At 31.8% G+C, this 18,691-nt stretch overlaps 1 protein-coding gene across 1 annotated transcript; it reads right to left on the reverse strand.

Annotated features, from left to right (window-relative positions):
• Positions 1-1,920: 1,920 nt before the first annotated feature.
• LOC145115553 (uncharacterized) lies at positions 1,921-2,364 on the reverse strand. The gene has a single exon (XM_079051861.1). The coding sequence runs from the start codon at positions 2,362-2,364 to the stop codon at positions 1,921-1,923; it is 444 nt and encodes a 147-aa protein (XP_078907987.1).
• Between the last annotated feature and the right edge of the window lie 16,327 nt (positions 2,365-18,691).

The following is an 18,691-nucleotide window of genomic DNA, read 5'->3' on the forward strand; positions in this document are numbered from 1 at the left end:
CACACGCTCCACCAACGACTTAAACAAAGTGTAAAGTGTAATTTCATGGATTAGCACCTTATTCACATTTTCCTAAAGTAACTAAGATTGGGAATTTAATAAAACATTTAGTTACTTTATAGTATTCATTATACTTTTAATGAAAGTTTATAAGTCCTTGTCCTACCCGTTCAGCTAACGACCCTCCACCGATCAAGGAAGTGGTGGGTGAGAGTGGACACCCATTAAGTTTCCATTTTATAGGCAACAACCTTATACCCCCTTATAGACCGGCTTCATGAATGAGGCGTACTAGCGGTAAGACGACTTAATCTTATACATAAATATATATTATTAACTTATAATATTATAAAGTATAAGGGTTGAATTTTAACTTTTAAAATTCTAAGGGTTGGAGCTAAAGTTTTAAGTGACTTTACATGTTCCAAAACTTGAGGGCAAGTTTTGTAACTTTACAAAACCTTTCATATTCATAACTTATGAGTCATTAAAATGAAGACTCTTCATTTTATAACTTATGTGTTCTTTTAATGGTTTTTTAACACAAAGTGACTTTTGATTATCCATAACTTGAGGACAAGTTATGGACTCCATTAAAACACATAAAGATCATGAATTAATCATATAAACAAGTAACTCCTATGATCTATCAAGAACTCATAAGAACATGAATATTCATATCAAAATTTCAAGAACATATGAACACATATAATCATGAAAATTTGATATTAGCCATTGTAAATGGATTAGAACAACCATTACACCAACTAAAACAAGTTTTACAACACCAAAACAGTTTAGGGTAATGTTTCTAGCCTATTTCCAGCAGCACAAATCGAATTTCTGCATTCTACATGGCCAACTCGTCGAGTGCACGAACTGACTCGCCGAGTTGGTTGCATTTTCACTTGGACTCGTCGAGTCCTCCCCATGGATTCGTCGAGTCCCCTGTGCTGACAGCAAAAAATCGATTTTTTCAAAACTATTTTGCATCAAGTATTCACAAACAAGCCTAGGCTCTGATACCACTGATGGGGTTTGAGCATTCTAACACTTCCTAAGTGTACATGCAACCCTAATAAACCTTGGATCTATGTTTGTCTAAATACATGCAAAATTTGGTTTCCAAGGTTCATAATCCTATCTAGCATACATGGGGGAACTTTAATCCTAAAAGGATGGCTAGAATTACATACCTTGTAGTTGATTTTGATTCCTTGAAACCTTGTGAGCCTAGCACCCCAAGTCTGATGCCTCAAATGCTTCACACAACACCAAATGCTTTTGGAATGACTTTAGAGAGAATGCACACACTCTAAAAATCGGCCTAGCCCTCACTTCACCTTGTGTAGCCGATTTTGGTGGATAGTATGTTCCTTATATAGTGTTGACACATCTAGGGTTACACCATGTAAACCCTAATGTGTCATGACTCTTCATTTCCATGACCCATGGGTTTGTAACTCCCATGGAGCATCCTATGGGTTTAACCCAACTTGATAATCCATGGAGCCTCTTAGCCCACTATACAAGTTATGGATGATTTACATAATCAACCCATATATTTAATTAGTTAACTTTTGATCACTTAATTAATTCCAAATTAATTCTTGATCAATACTAATTAAATAATACTATTAATATATTAGAACTTATAATATATTAATAAACCACAAGTGTTATTTCTCTCATTTAGTCTATCCAAATGCATGATGCCATGCAACCTAAATGGACCATGCCGGGTCAGGTCAAGTACATACCAGAAATAGTTATGGACTTAGACACCTTATCCAACACTATCAACACACATTCTCATGGTTCCGTCTTTTTTGGAACCAACAAAGCTGGAACTGAACAAGGACTCATGCTTTCACGCACATAGCCACAGTCAATGAGCTCTTGGACTTGACGTTGTAGTTCTCAAGTCTTTTCGGGGTCACATCGGTAGGCTGGTTTGTTAAGAAGCGGTGCTCCTGGGATTAGATCGATATGATGCTCAATACCTCTTAGTGGAGGTAATTCTTGAGGTAAATCAAAAGGAAAAACATCTTTGAACTCTTCTAGAAGCGGACGGACAACAACGAGCAGAGGAACATCTTCAAATTTGTTTTCTACTAACAACAAAACATAAACAGATTTTCCTTTAGACATAGCTCTCTCCATTCGTGCTTCATTGATAAATAAATTTTTCTCTACTTGAGTAACCATCTCTGGTTCTTTCTTTTGCAGCAAGGTAGATGGTAGCGGTTCGAGGATTACTTTCTTCTTATTCATGACAAAAGAGTAGGTGTTTTGATGACCATCGTGCCAAACTTGTCTATCATATTGCCAAGGTCTTCCAAGCAACATAAGGCATGCATCCATAGGTATAATATCACAAAGAACCTGATCTTGATAAGATTTACCAATAGAAAATGAGAGTAGGTCCTGCTTGGTTACCTTCACGTCAGATCCCTGATTTAACCATTGAAGCTTGTATGGATTCGGGTGAGATGTGGTTGGGAATATTGAGTTTATTGATAAGAGTTATGGATGAAACATTAGTACAACTACCACTATCAATAATTAAGCTGCATACCTTCCCCTTGATCATGCACCTCGAATGGAATATCTGCTCTCTTTGTTCATCATTGGGATCCACCTATTTTGCATGGAGAGCTCTTCGTATCACTAGAAGCTCCCCATTATCAGGTTTAACTCTCTCTTCAAAGTAACATTCTTCATCATAGATTGGCATCTCGTCTTCTCCTTCATCTATAATGTTAACCTCTTCAACCTCTTTCAGTGTCATGACTCGTCGATTAGGGCATTCAGCTAGAAAGTTCCCTAAACCCTGACATTTGAAGCACTTCTTCTTCGGCGCATCAGCAGGACCTTTACCCTTGTCTTGCTTTGAGCTTTCACCTTTTGAAAGGTTTTCTTTGTAGAAAGGATTTTGGAAAGAATTGTTATACTTTGGAAATGACTTGGGGGTTGCCCTTTCTACCTTCTTACTCCTGGTACACTTCTCAATCTTAGAAGTTATCTTGCGAACCTCTTCAAAGGACCAGAAAGGTTGCAATTCAAGTTTTTCAGCAATATCATGGTTCAGTCCGCCAACATAATGAGCCATAGTTTGTTCTGGTTTCTCCTGAATTCCACTACGTAACACAAGTTGTTCAAACTCACGAGTTTAATCATCAACATTAAGATTACCTTGCTTGAAATTAGTTATCTTGATGTAGAGGTCTTGCTTGTAAGAATCTGGAAGCAATCTCTCCTTGAGTAGTTTCTTGAGTTTTCTCCAAGATCAGATCTTAGACTTTCCATTTCATTCTCGCTTGGCTTTCACATTTTCCCACCATAACGAGGCATACTTCTTAAGTTTCAAAACAGCCACTTTGTAACTTTTCTCATCAGAATACCCCTTGACATCGAAAAGGTTTTCGATATCATTCAACCATTCAATAAAGTCATCCGGGTTGGTTCCTCTATGGAACTCTAGAGCATCTGCTTTGATATCTCTAAGATCATCTCTAAACCTTCTTCTACGAACCAAAGTCTGACCAGATTCATCTGTAACGCCCGTAGATCCAGACTAGTCAATTTAGAGCTAATGAACATCAAAAAATGAGTTTTTGATGGAAGATTATTTAGAATGAGTAATATTAACCAAGTTGTAGCATATGTCACAAGGGTTCCGTACATATAAAGAATGTCGAAATCCGAGTTATAATGAAGAAGTTATGGCTCGTCGAAGTTTCGCGACAAAACCGGCATGACACTACGCGACGTAAATAGTGAATTTATTATAGAGGACTTTTTGGCCTTAGTAATCTAAACAAAAGTTATAGTATACGGTAAACCGAGAGCATGCATAAAAAGAACGCCTAAATCTGACTTCGTATGAGGAAGTTATGATTTTTCTAAGATTTGGCCTAGCAGTGCACGACCCGAAACTCGAATTCTAGATCGAACGGTTTTTAGCCAACGCGACCTAAATGAGAATTGAAGATCCCATTAATAGTAAATCAAAGACAAAAAAACAGATGAAAACGGAGTCTGTATGTAGAAGTTATGAATTTTACGCGGACATTTAACAGTATAGTCACATTCTACTGTTAAATTTAAGATCAGTCGAGAATTAGCCGACGGAGTCAAAAGGAAAGTTGTAGATCTTACTTTTACCTACGCGTGATATAAAGAACATAAAAAACGGAGCTCGTATGCGAAAGTTACGGTTTTTAGAAGTCGGAAGTGTGTTGTCCGAAAATGGGTGACGTGGCACAATCTTGGCCATTGTTTTCTCCCCAAGTCTTGCCACCAGATGGTGACATGTGGCACCAAGTTCAGCCATATTTCACCCTATAAATAGAACCTCTCCCAACCTCATTTTCTTCACACATTTCTCATTCTTTCTTCTCTCTACACTCTTTCTAAACCTCCCAAAAACTCCCCTAGCGCTAGAAGAAAGCCCCGGAGCGCTCGACGGCTCCGAGAAAAAGAGCTTTCGGCTCGGAAGTTCTGCCCCTACAGAGCACGGCTTCTAGCCAAACCCCCTCGTAGTTAAGATACGCCTACCTAATTTTTTATATAGCTTTTATTTAAATATAGTAACGTTATTAGGAGCTTATAATAACTATTTGAGCTATTATTATGGGTTATATAAGTGTCGTTATAATATATTTTTAACCACTCGCGGTACGGGGAATCCGGTTTGAAGGGCCGCCTGGGTTGTTGGATTTCAGAAGTGCTATATGCCAAAATGATCCTCCCCTCCGGTGTTTCATGTCTGGCCCCTGTCTGTACATAGTGGGTGAAGAGTATTGTTTAACGCATATATAATAGTAATAATAGTTAGACTATTAATTAGTCTCGTTGAACATTAGACTAAACTCTAGTGGAAATGATACTAGGTTTTGTCAACGGAAATTTGTTTTAAAGTAAACGAAGTGATGTCCGAGTACCGAGTCACCACCTTTGCAGGTGAGTGCATAGTTACTTTCATCTTACACATAGATATGAAGTATTTTATATAAATTACGTGCTATGTGTGTATACTGTTTGAATACTTGTTGTCTATGCTGGATGAAACGTTTTATACATGTTTTAAATGATCTAAAATGTATATGTATTTTATATCTACAAAATGTGTTGGGTAAAACATGGGTAGATTAGAGGTGAGATAAATGATGAGCGATGAAAGATGAGATAAACGATGAGCGATGAAAGATGAGATGAATGATGAGCGATGATATATGAGTGATAAAATATGGTGCGAAGCGATGACCTAAGCGATGAGCCAAAACGATGAGTCAAAGCGATGAGCCAAAACGATGAGCCAAAACAATGAGCCAAACGATGAGCCTAACGATGACCCAAGCGATGGCCCCGTCATCTAGCAGAGTATGGATGACAACCATAGACTATTATAGACAGTCTAGTGGAACACTAGCAGGCTCGCAATCTGTAGGTGTTGTGAATGATGTGTTCACCCGGTGTACTCTAAAAACCCATTGACAGGTATTGCGAGTGGGTAATTGGGTTGATTGTTTGATGTTTAACATAATAATTATATTATTGTAGGTTGAAAACCCTATGTACTCACCAGGTTTCCCAACCTGACCCACTCAAGCTTATCTGTATCACAGGTGTCGATGTGAAGCTACTTTACACTAAGGGATTTAAAAGAGATGTAGATCACTAGTGTAAATGAATGTAAGTTCTGTTTATGCTTATGTTTCTATATTGACGATGACATCCCAAATGTTTTAAAATGGATAAAAATACATTTCTTCGGAAATGATTTGATAACATATTTATCATGTTTTTCTGGGAACAAATTCCGCAACATTTTTATTAAAAGAGGTACTCTGATTTTTATAAAGCATAAACAAAATCGGTCTTTTCTGGCCGTGAAAATGGGGATGTCACATCATCCGAACTAGAATCAAGGCCGGTTGAATCACCAATAGCATATTCTTCTTGATGCTTTCGATTGACCCTTCGTGGTTTTACGTCCAACAATATTGAAAGCTGTTGAGTTATGATTTTGGTAGTTCTTTGGAGTTCTTCGATCTGTCTATCGCGTCTGAGATTCTTAGCTTCTTCTGCATTCATTCCATGAAGAAATGTCATGTTGTTTCGGAGGGAAAAAAACCAGTAAAGTGATAATAACACAACCGAGGATAACCCGGGTTTGCTCTGATACCAATTGATACGTAAGTGTGTGAAAATAGGATAAAAGAAAGGGTTGTGAACAGGGATAGGGTAGACAACCTGATTAGATCAAGGATAAAGTAATTAAACACCACCAAGATCAACCAAATTGCCGATGGTTGATGTTAATAGTGATAAAGCAACGGCACCACACTAATACCAAACAAGAATCGACTCCTTTCGTGTATGAACACTCAAAAACAACTTTACAAGCTATGGTAAATTCATTATTCAAAAGATGATTTTGCTGCTACAACTTAGAGCTCCTTATATAGGGCTGAAAAACTAAAGGAAACATAACTCTAGGAAAATAAAAGTCTAGTGAAAGACCAGAAGTTGGAAAACAATTAAAAGAAAATTAAAGAAACATTTAAAACATTAATGGGGCTGATTATGGAGACTCTTCAGCTTTATTGGGCTGCCAGAAAATGATACTTCTTCCTTGATCTATTTTAAACCCAAAATAAGAATCTGATTCAAGACCAAGGTGAGTTGGAGACATGAAATGGGCTGATTTGGTATTAGCTGAAAATAATATGGATGCCCCTACATCAATCTAGGCCTCTGCTGAGGTAAATTAACTCTTATTTTGTGTGCCCACCAACTGTTCGTTAAAATGCTCAGAATCTAACACTAAAAATTTATTTATTGAAAGTTTGGTTTTTGATGCCAAACCTATGTCTTTATGCATATAAAGTTCGTATGGGCATATAAAACAGAAGACTACATTCTTTTACTTACTTATGAGCCTGAAGGTTCATTTTGCAGCTTTTTGAGCAATCCATCCATGCTAAAAAATGAATTATATGGCTGGTTCTTTCTATTTTATTAAGGTTTCAATAATTTAATTGTAAAAATGAACCTGAAGGTTCATTTTATAGTTTTGGGTATGTGTTTAAAGAAGCTAATTTTAAAAATGCAATTATATTTGTCTACCATTCGTAAGAAGATTAAACAAAAAAAAAGTAGTATTTATCATACTCATTACCCAAACTCCAATTGCATGTTTATGTTTCTTAAATTTGATTTCTTACTTCAATTTGAATGTTAGCACAACCCATTTCTTAATTGAAGATGAAATTGTAACATCCAAAAATTTAAGCCAAATTTTAAACTTTTTCCATCCATTAAAACCAAATAGTGTTATACATATTGTTTTCAAAATATTATTCATCAGAGTGTCCCAAAAACAAAATCATAAGGATGAGGAGCGGTACGGTCACGCCTTTGCCTTGTCACGATCTCCTAATGTACCTGAAACAATAAACTGAAACTGTAAGCCCGAGAGCTTAGTGAGTTACCCCCAAAATACCAATACTACACCGATAATACCATATCAATAACAGATAATAAAAACATGCATACTGGACCTTCAGCCTGACTGGACCGCCTTGCAAGGCCTACAGTCTATCTGGATCTATCCCGAGCCTTCGGTATGACTGGACCGTCATGCAGGGTCCACAGTCTATCTGGACCGCTCGTCGGGTATGTTGGCCTTCAGCACCAAGCAGGACCGTCTCAACCTAATCATCAAAAAAATAACCATGTGCACATAAATAACATATACTGGAATACATATATATCAGATATAACTATCTCACAGATCATCTATCATAGCAATCACTTATAACCAGAATACCGACCTAACCAGGTCACTAACATACAAATCCTAACGGATCATAAAGCATAACAACATCCTGTCTATCCTGATACCGATCTAACAGATCATAACCACATACAACATACTATAACCAGAATAACAACTTAAAGCGCCGACCTTGGTGCCTTAGACCCTATTGATATAGTGAGGAGAACTCACCTCGCTAGCAGCTCGGAATAATACTGTCCACACCTCTAGATATAGCTCCAACCACCTCGTCTGTACCCATAAGTGGTCCATTCAATAATTACTCAATTTACCAAAATACCCTTGGAAGGCACAAGACACTCCCTAGTCAAAGTCAAAGTCACTAGTCAATGGTCAACAGTCCATGTTGACCTATTTGCAGAGTAAAACTTTCCCTTCATCGAGTCCTACTGATTCAAGAGTTACTCGACTCAACTCGCCGAGTTTCTAACAGACTCGCCGAGTCAATACGCGACCCAGTGCTTGAAACCCAAACTACCTCGCTGAGTCATCTCCCAGACTCGCCAAGTCCACACAGGACCAAATCAGACCAAAAACCCTACTCGACTCGTCGAGTCCATACGAATACTCCCATGATCAAGTGATTTTGAACTATTCCTCCGTTCCAAACAATAGATCTAGGTCCCTAGAGTGCATTAGCAACGTAAAGTTGCTACCTTTACGTATTTTCGTGCCTCAAAATCCTAATCCAAGCTTGAAATGAAGCTCTACTCATAAGGAAGGGTTCTTTCATGACAATACTGAGAACTTTATGAACTTAGGACCCAAGGGAGTTTCAGATCTGAAGTTTCAACTTCAGATCCAGCTTCCACACAAAAATCCCTTCATAAATCAGCTAAAGAAACCCTAAACTTCACACAAGAGAGATTCTAGGAGGAAAGAGATCAAGATAATTAGCTGGTTACCTCCAAAATGTGTTCAAACTGAAGTAGACTCTGGATCCACACGAATTTCCTTAATGCTAGCCTCTTGATCTACAAATTTCCTTCACTCAATCACTTTCCAAAGCTCCAAAACACTTACAAGGCTCACACACACGAAAATTAGGGTTTATGGCTCTCAAGGGGTGATAGAAGACAGTAGGAGGCGCTAATGGTCCAATATATAAGGTGCAAAACCCTGAAATTTAGGGTTTCCCCCGCCAGCTCCTACTCGTCGAGTCCCCTTCACGACTCACCGAGTCAAATCATTAAATGACGTGTCCCATCCCGCTGCTGCTCGAAGAGTCATAGCATCAACTCGTCGAGTAGGCCTTAAAATATGAAGTCTAAATTGAATAATAATGATACCTGACAGTTGGGACGTTACAGAAATTGTTTGTTTGTGGTGTAGATTTGACAACTATGGAAAGCAAGGATGTTGTGTGGATCTTATGGATTACCACACTTGATAGTGAGTGGAGATCAAAGGCATTGAGGCGAGTTTCTTTCTCTCATGGATAATTTTTTTTCTAAATAATTAATGACTTCTTTTCTTCTTTGAGTGTGCATTTGAATCTTTATCAGTAGGTAGCTATGGTGCTTTATGTTTGAGAATTTACAGGGTCCTCCAGAATCAATTTGGAGACATTGGTTTATGTCTGCAAATGAATTGAACTACAAATGCAACACCGTTGTCCTTTGTATTTTGAACTGTGATTATGGATTTGTATTAGGTGACTGATGCCTTTTATATGTGTTATTAAACCTTTTAAAAATGATTCATTCTGTTTTTACTATGAAACATTTTAGGATTGATTTGATACCTAATTCTAAAGCTATTTTCTGGACTATTTTCAACAATCCGAACAATGGAATCTTAAATTCCAATTATTGGCTACATCTAGATCAATAAAATCTTTTCGTTTTCCCAATTATTTGGCGTTTCCAACCCCGCAAAGCGGGGTTCTTCCCTAGTTTAAGTTAAATTGAGATTACAATTTAGTTTTTGCATTTATCATTATAATTTATCACTTTTAACTATTTACAGAATATTCTTTAGTTTTTTTAAGTGGAACAGAAATTTATATTTAAGTTGACGTTGTAATGTTATATTAAAGTTAACAATTTAAGTATTTTGTCCAAACTGTTCAAAAGTTGTAGCTTTAAACTGATAATGATTTACATATAACAACATGTTAAATCTAATAAATTAAGTATAATATGTTAAAAGTTAAAGACATAACTTTATAAGTAGAACTAAAGATATTATTTTAAAATTGAAATTTAATTTATTTATGATTACACTTTAGGTTTAATATTTGTTTAACCTTATTAACCAACTTATAATCATTATTAGAAAGACACTACAATTTATCACTTTTAATTATTTACAAAATATTCTTTGGGTTGTTTAAGTTAAATTAAAATTTATATTTAAGTTGACCATGAAATGTTATATTTAAATTAATAATTTAAGTATTTTATACAAATTGTTCCAAATTTATATCTTTAAAATAATAATGGTTTACATCCAACAATATATAAAAACTAATAAATTAAGTATAATATGTTAAAAGTTAAAAAACATAACTTTATAAGTAGAAGTAAATATATTATTTTAATATCGAAATTTAGTTTATATATATTACACTTTAGGTTTGATATTTATTTTACCTAATTAACCAAATTATAATTATTTTTATAAAGAAATTGAAAAGTTATGAGAGTTTCAAATGAATGTGGTGAAAGGAAAAATACATGGGAGTTTCAAATGAATGTGGTAAAAGGAAAAATATTTCCTTTATAAGTATATAATGATATGTATATATGTTGATATAGGGTTTCAATGTCTCGTCTTCCCTAACTTTAAGGTTTAAGACCACTAACTGGTCGTCACTACAAGAAAATAACTATAATTTCAAGACAACTAACAGTCTATACCGGCAACAGGGCATCGTTAAAGCTTTTCTAAAACATTTTGATGATAAGTCGTCGGAAATTTTTGCCTCCCAATTCCGTTGACCCAGAATTTTGGAAATCATTTTGTGGTTAAAAAAAGGTGTTCGGGTGTTGAATAAAAAAAATATGACCTGGAAACCTTTTGGGGTAGATTTTGGAAAAATAAATACTAAAATTTTGGTTAAATCAGAAAAAAGATTATTTCGATGGTTAATCCAAAAAAAATCAAATTACACTTTTCTTTATAGAATTGACATGTTTAAAATGATGTTTTTTAGTTAATATTTTTATTTATGGTTATTTTGTTAATATTTTTGGACAATCGTTGTTTGGGCATGTACTTTAGCGATGACAGTGTCGTTGTATACTTCAACATCCTTCGTCTTTATTAGGTCATTGGGTATATCCACAACACCGTCACATCAAAAATGGTATTGCATCAACATCATTTCATCACCACACTTAAACCATGTCATTAGGCCATGGATCATGGGCCTCACGACAGGCGTTCATGGCCATGTGGCAAGTTGTCAGCCACCAGTAGCGAGTCTAGAACGCAAAACCATATGATTCACTATTTAAGTTAAAGAAAATAAATCAAAAATTATTAATTGCGGGTTTGAATCGGGTCGAATCATAGAATTAAAAAAAAAATTAAGTTCTTATAATTATATCCGACTAGGTCTTATATATTGATATATTTTCATAATTGTATGATTACTAATATTTTCTAAAACATTTTTTTTGAATATATGACACCAAACTATATATCACTTAAAATTTGATCACTAATTTTGCTTATACTCTAATGTTGTAATAACGCTTAAACAATTTTCAACAGTATTCCTTTCCACCATAAAAATAAATAGATAAAATGGGAAGATTGTCATATTTCATCTTTGGTAATTGTGTGACTATTGAAAGAAATCTCTCTAAAAGCTTTTTTTTATTAGAAAGATAGAAATAGACCATGTCGAAGATATAATAAATTCCTTTGCGAAAAAAACATATCGAAAAAGTTTAGATATAATCATGTATTGGTATTTTCTTCCTTCTGCTTTATTTGTTATTCATTTTGAATAAAATCCATGTATTGGTATATTTGTTTCTTTTAATCTCGGTGTAATATACAATGTTTCTAAAGGTAGTGGGTTCCTTTCCTTTTGTTTCTATAAATGGGCCTAGCTCAATTTGGATGGACAATGTTTTTCTTGGGTTTGGATTTAAACTTGTATCTTACTAACACAATAATATGAAATTGACAAAGGAACCATATCTAATATCTTGATTTGAAACGACAGTTATTTTTTTAAGAATAAGATGGTCAAGACTTTAAAATTTTGTTTCTCATGATAATCTATATCTATATCTATATTTATATATAAAAGAGTTAATACTGTAAACGTGTAATAAACTTTTTGTTTTTTTATTATAAATACGTTATTGTTTTAGAAAAGATTTAATTGGTAGACACACATAAAATTATTTATTTTAGTGATACCCAATTAACAAAATATTGAAGTTGCTGTCTTCTAACTCTATGTTATTTTTAACAATTGTCTAGCATTATTTATTATATATTTATTAAACTTTTTTCTTAAATTAATAATTTTATAATATATTAATTATAATTTGTTACTTTATTAAAGTTTGATGCGCATGTTTTTTTTTAATATAATTAGTTACATGTTATATTTTGATTATGTGTTTCTTAGGATAGAAAATATTCAATTTTCATTTTGAATAGAAAATATGGCTTTTGTTTTTTTTAACTCAATTATAAAAAGCTTTGATGTTTCTTTTAATTGTTTTTTGATGTTTTTTTTAATTGTTTTCTAATTCAAATGGTATATATCTTATAAAAGGCCTGACATATATCCTGCTAAAATTGTAAACGTTGCCTTTAATCGAAACAACATTTATCATTTTTAATAACAAAAAAATAATTACATTAGAAAACGGATGTAATTATAATAGTTCTTGATGTGATGTTTTTTCATGTTATAGCAAGTGAAAATGTTAATTACATGTCTTAGTATGTCTATACAACAATATAACACATAAACAAACTTACAAAATCGATCAATTACATGTCTTGGAATGCCTTAAGATTATCGTTTAAAAGTATTACTAGATTATGACTCGCGTTAAACGCGGGGAACGTATAAATAAAATATAAATTTATATAGATATTGCAGAATAATTAAAAAAATCAGTGTTATTAGTATTATTGAAATGTATAGATAATTACACTGAAATCGATAAATATATATAGTCGTTGAAGGACCTCTTTGTAGACAATATTTTTTTTTATTAAGTGAACGACCTTCCTCGTCACAAAGTAATTTCAAACTTTTTTTACTTATGACATGGGAAACAACTACATAACTGACCATGCGCGAAAACGGATGTACGCAAGTATAATCCAACATTTGAAAATGTATTGTCAAAATACATTATTATTTTATGGTTATATTGCGAAATATAATTGTTTATTTCAAAAAATAGCAACTTATTTATGTTCATTCGAAACGAACCACATACCACCCCCCCCCCCCCTCCACAATGTTAAATATAAAGAAACTCTAACCAAAAAATATAAAAACAATTATGTTTGTTTGATTTAGATATTGTCCGTGATTCATTGAAAATGTCAAAATACATAATTGGCACACAACTTACTTGTTGTTATGATACGAATTAAACAACTCAAACACATGAGAATGTCTTTTTTTTATGATAATGATAAAATAATGGAAAAAATAATGCTTACTTCAAGACATTTGCGGACACTTGAGTAAGGTCTATGGTCTTAACTGCTGAGTATTCATATCTTTTACATATAGCTATTAAATGGTTATTCAAGATGAATTAGAAGTTCGTTGTTATTTCTTGCCGGTTTAGAAGTATGTTTCGACCATTTTTGCATCAGATAAAAAACATATATGTTCTTTTAGTATTACTGCAATCCTACTATCATATAAAATTATTTTTTTCGCACCAGACCAAACTCAGTGTTTTTTAGCATTATTGTCATCTTGTATTATACATTCTTGATAGTTTTGAAAAGTTTGTTGCAATTTCTCATTTCTTCTTGAAAGTTCGTTGTTATTTCTTGTTGCTTTTAGAAATAAGTTTTATACAAATTTTTTGTATCAAACCAAATTTGAAGGTTATTTTCGCATTATTACCATCGTATATGTTCCATTTCATTTTTATTATTTGAATATAGTTTTTGTAGTTCAAAATCGATACGAATACAAAAATACTGACTATATATTAACCGACTCTCTATAATGTATAATTAAAAATTAAGATAATGTAATCATAATTTATTGATGTTAGTTCAAATGTAATTTATTTGTGGAAGATGTTAGTTTTTGGTTATTTATTTGGGAAACATAATATATATTTTGCATTACAAGCGTTTACCTTTTGAATTTACTATTTGTTACTTTAGAATTTTATTTTGGCTTGACATAGCCATGATCATCCCATATTTAATAATTTGCTCTTCTTGCACCTTTAATACCTACCGACTTACATTCATTAAATCAAGATTTAACATTTTTTAAAACCAAATATAGACAAAAAAAAACATTTTAAACTCAATGGATACGCTAAAAAAAACATGAGACTTGCCTTTTGTGAGATCAATAATACCAAATTTGACCACTTTCTGCAAAATAATTTAAGTACCAAAGAAAACCATATTGCCAAAATATATAATATCATTATTTAAGTTATAATCTGTTATATGCCGAAAAATTGAAATTTTCAGTCAAAACTCGGTTACATGCCATCAAAGTTGAAAAAATATCCTTTATAGTTAGATGAGTGTATTAATTTAAAAAATCATATTTAACTTTTTGTTGGATGTATTTTTTGACGATAGGAACAATTATCAGGTCAAACATAATCCGTAAAAATCATCCTAGCCAAATAATAGATCACTTAATCAATAAAATAGAATACCATAGTCGTAGATGGTAATACAGTTAGAACATCTTTTTCTAAAAGATCAAGAAATAGACAGTTTATTAGAATACTTTCACATTGATAAAAGTCATAACAAAGTGCAATAGATTGAATCAATAGTTTACAATAAATATAAAAAATGAAGCCCTATCAGAGATAGAAAAACCTGAGGACAAGACAAAAGAAAAACATGTAACACTAAAAAGTTGCAAAAAACAAAAAACACATGATGCTAAAAATCTAGAAAAAAAAAACAAAATTTATACCAGGTTGTGAGGTGAGCGTAGAGAACTTGTGTCAGATTCTTTGAGACATTTCGTTAAACTTCTAAGATGCATGTTCTAATAACCTATCTTTTGAATGTAACATGACAAAAAAAAAATCCAATGTCACAGGAAAGTGTAGGAAATGAACTAAATTAACATGTATTTAGATTATGCAAATTATTTTGAACAATGTCCCTTCAAAAATATACTTATTATTGTTTCATACCTACATACAAAGTTTAAAAAAATGTTAATTGTATATATAAAATTTGATTCTACCATATAAATACGACCACATAGAAAATTTAAGAATCAAATAAAAATTTTGTCTATAATACCATAAATATGATATTCAAGGAAATAAGATCATTCCTAATTTAGATTCTAACTTCTTAGCCTACTTTTAATGTGGTTCATGTATTAATATTTAGAGAAACTGGTAGGCAAGAATGTTGATATTAAGTGTTGTATATTTGTTGTTACTGGTAAAAAACTAAGTTTTATTTTAAATTTATTTTTTTTCATAGTAAGTATGTTGCTATAATTTGTAATAAAAAAATCACATAGCTATTGCAGTTTGTAGAGGTTGTTAAGGATCGAGTCCAAGTTAATAGGTTAAACATTTAATATGAAAAGTTATACATTGTTGTTTTGTTTAACTTAATCTTAGACTGAATGATGTAATATGTTAAGCCAAAAAAACCTTATGTAATGTTTTATGAGATTTGAAAAATAGAAACATAATTTTATTAGATAGAAAGCAATCTTTGAATGATTGTATTTACTGTACAGAAATATATAATACTTGAATAATTATAGTTTAACATTTTCTAGATTAAACTGTTTATAAAATCCAACCCCTTAATAATAAATAAAAGATAAATTAAAAGAGACATCTAAAACATGAAAAAATCACAACAGGTTACTGTTAAAAATGGTATAACAATGTACTTTAAAAGTACATTCCTAAAAATGGTATAATATGAAGTTATTATATTTGACAATAAGGTTATAAATAGTAACCAAGTAGAGATAATCAAACAAACAGAAATAGTAGCAACAACCGATTTGATCCATTTTTAAATTAAATTACCGATTTACCCTTCTGATGAACATTGTCCATACTAAATTTTTTATTTAGCCTTCGGATAAAAAATGGAAGTATCATGTAAAAAAAATCATTTTAGTACACGTGTCATCTCAATATCTATTGTTGAATTGCTTTTCCAGCCCAATGTTTTTCTAGTTTCCTAAGTCGAATTATCTTTTTGCCCTTATATTTTATTACTTGAAGGTTTCATCTATCTAATTTGCAATTAAATTAAAATAAATCACATAAATTTAGAAGTTTATTGATACCTTCAAAAGGTAAATTCGAATCTTCTTTCTTTATTTTATCCCAAATAAAATTACCTTTCCGCCTCTAAACCTTAAAATCATACTTAACATTTAAACAAATCCATCCAACAATATCAATAACCTTTAGTTATGATTTCAATTTAAAGTTAGAAATGTTGTAATTCAACCATCATATTAGGATATTAATTTGTATTCAAACACTAAAAAAATATATCTTTATTCCCATTATACCCTTATCCTCCATTTTCCATTCGGTATTACCATATATTTATCTTAACAACAGATTATTTGAGTTCTATATCAAGATTGCAATCCCTGTAATTCAGCCAGCAATTTAAGATATTTTATACAATCAAAAATAGTAACCAGGTTGAGATAATCAAACAAACAGAAATAGTAGCAACTCATGATTTGATCAATGTTTAAATTAAATTACTAATTTACCATTCTAATGAACATTGTACATACAAAAATAATGATTTACCCTTCGGATAAAAAATGGAAGTATCATGCCAAACAAATACATAAAAATTTTGATTACAATGAACAAGAAAACGGGTAGGGTGCATTTGTCATTCCATCAAATTACTTTGATATATTGTGTTTTAACTGTTTTCCATCAAAGTACATTATTATTTTTTATAGATTAAAGGTATGTAATATATTTTCCTATTTATTTGAAAAGTATCAGAAAAGTAGTTAACCGATTTCATGTAATTTGTGACAAATAAAATCGAAATATATGAATACATATATTTGATACATGAACAAAATAATAATCGAAAAAAAATATAAAAAAGCGAAAGAAGGTACTGACCTTCTAGTGTATAACAACGAATGTTTGAAGCAGAGAATGATGATGAAAGTTATAAGCAATAAGAATGATGTTGTAGGAGAAAGCTTGAAGAAAAGCAACGATTGAAAATAAGTGTGAGCCGCGGATTCAGAGATGAATCGTATGTGTTAATTTGAATCTGATTTTTTGGTATTAATGGTTTCCTAATAAAAATGGTTTTTATATTAATGGTTTACTAATATAAACGAATTTATATTAATGGTTGATATTTAATTGAAATTGTTTTTAGTAATATCTTTTTAAAGTTGACCATTTTAAAACCTTGATAACCGAAAATTCAAGATTTAAAATTTAGGAATCTTTTATTAGAATTAAATACATTCCATTTCAATGGATTTAAGTTAATTTTGTGGAAAACTCTTATTGGAATTAAATACATTCCATTTGGGGATGATGATGTCAGCAATTTGATCTAAGGGTGGAAAACATAGGATTGAAATACAATCAATGCCTAGATTGTTTAAGATGATGTCATAAGATTTTTTGTTTTAATATATACTAAAGATAACATAATTATTAATATGCTCATTTAATGACTTTTTTAAAAAAGAAAAAACTAAACGGATTTGAATTTTGAAGCGAAAAGCTATAAATAATGGAGTTAAATTATGAACAATATTAATTAGGGTTAATGATGACATAGATTCGTCAAAAGATGTCTTGAAGGAGTTGCATGCTTCAATTTGTAGAGATTTGTGTGAAGCAAAATAGAGGTGTGATAATTGGAGATGTAAGGAAGAGGCAATATGTAAATTCTAAGAATACATGAGAAAAAAGAAACCAACTTATGGTGCTACATTCTGTTATGAACAAACAAAGCATCAATTGAAGCACGACAATTGACATGATGACGAAGAGTATTAGGGAATTATGGTTTAAGAGAGAAAAATAGAGGAGAAAGATGGTGCGGCTATTCATGTTTTTTGGCCAGATTTATGGAGAAACTGATATCTCATATATAAATAGAATGATATGCTTTAATCGATAACATAATTATTGATTTTAAAAATTCTATAATTAAATGTAATTGTGTTCGAATTGTGAAATATATTTTAAAAAGTATGTATAGATTCTATAATTAAAGATTCTATAATTAAATGTAATTATGTTTGAAATGTAATTGCTAAATTTAAAGATTCTATAATTAAATGTTTGGATTATATTTTAGGAAGATGATGTCAGCAAATTGATCTAACAGTGGAAATCATATGATTGAAATATAATCAAGGGTCCTGATTGCTTCATTGATGAATTAAGGGTTCTCTTTTAATAATATTTAAAGATTTAATAATAATTTAATTTTTTTCATTTACAGAAAAGTGAAAACACATAAACAAAAAATGACAAATATGTTACTTCAGTAAACCCAGTAAATGCCCCGGCAGATGATGAAAATGCACATCAAGCAAACTTACAAAATCGATCAATAGCTAAAAAACACACATCTAAACTCTATGAATATATGAAGAGATGAAAACACACATCTAACAATGTCAAAACCAAGCGA

The sequence above is a fragment of the Lactuca virosa genome, chromosome 1, assembly GCF_052849685.1.
Source record: "Lactuca virosa cultivar CGN04683 chromosome 1, Lactuca_virosa_CGN04683_v6, whole genome shotgun sequence".
NCBI classification, from domain to species: Eukaryota; Viridiplantae; Streptophyta; class Magnoliopsida; order Asterales; family Asteraceae; genus Lactuca; species Lactuca virosa.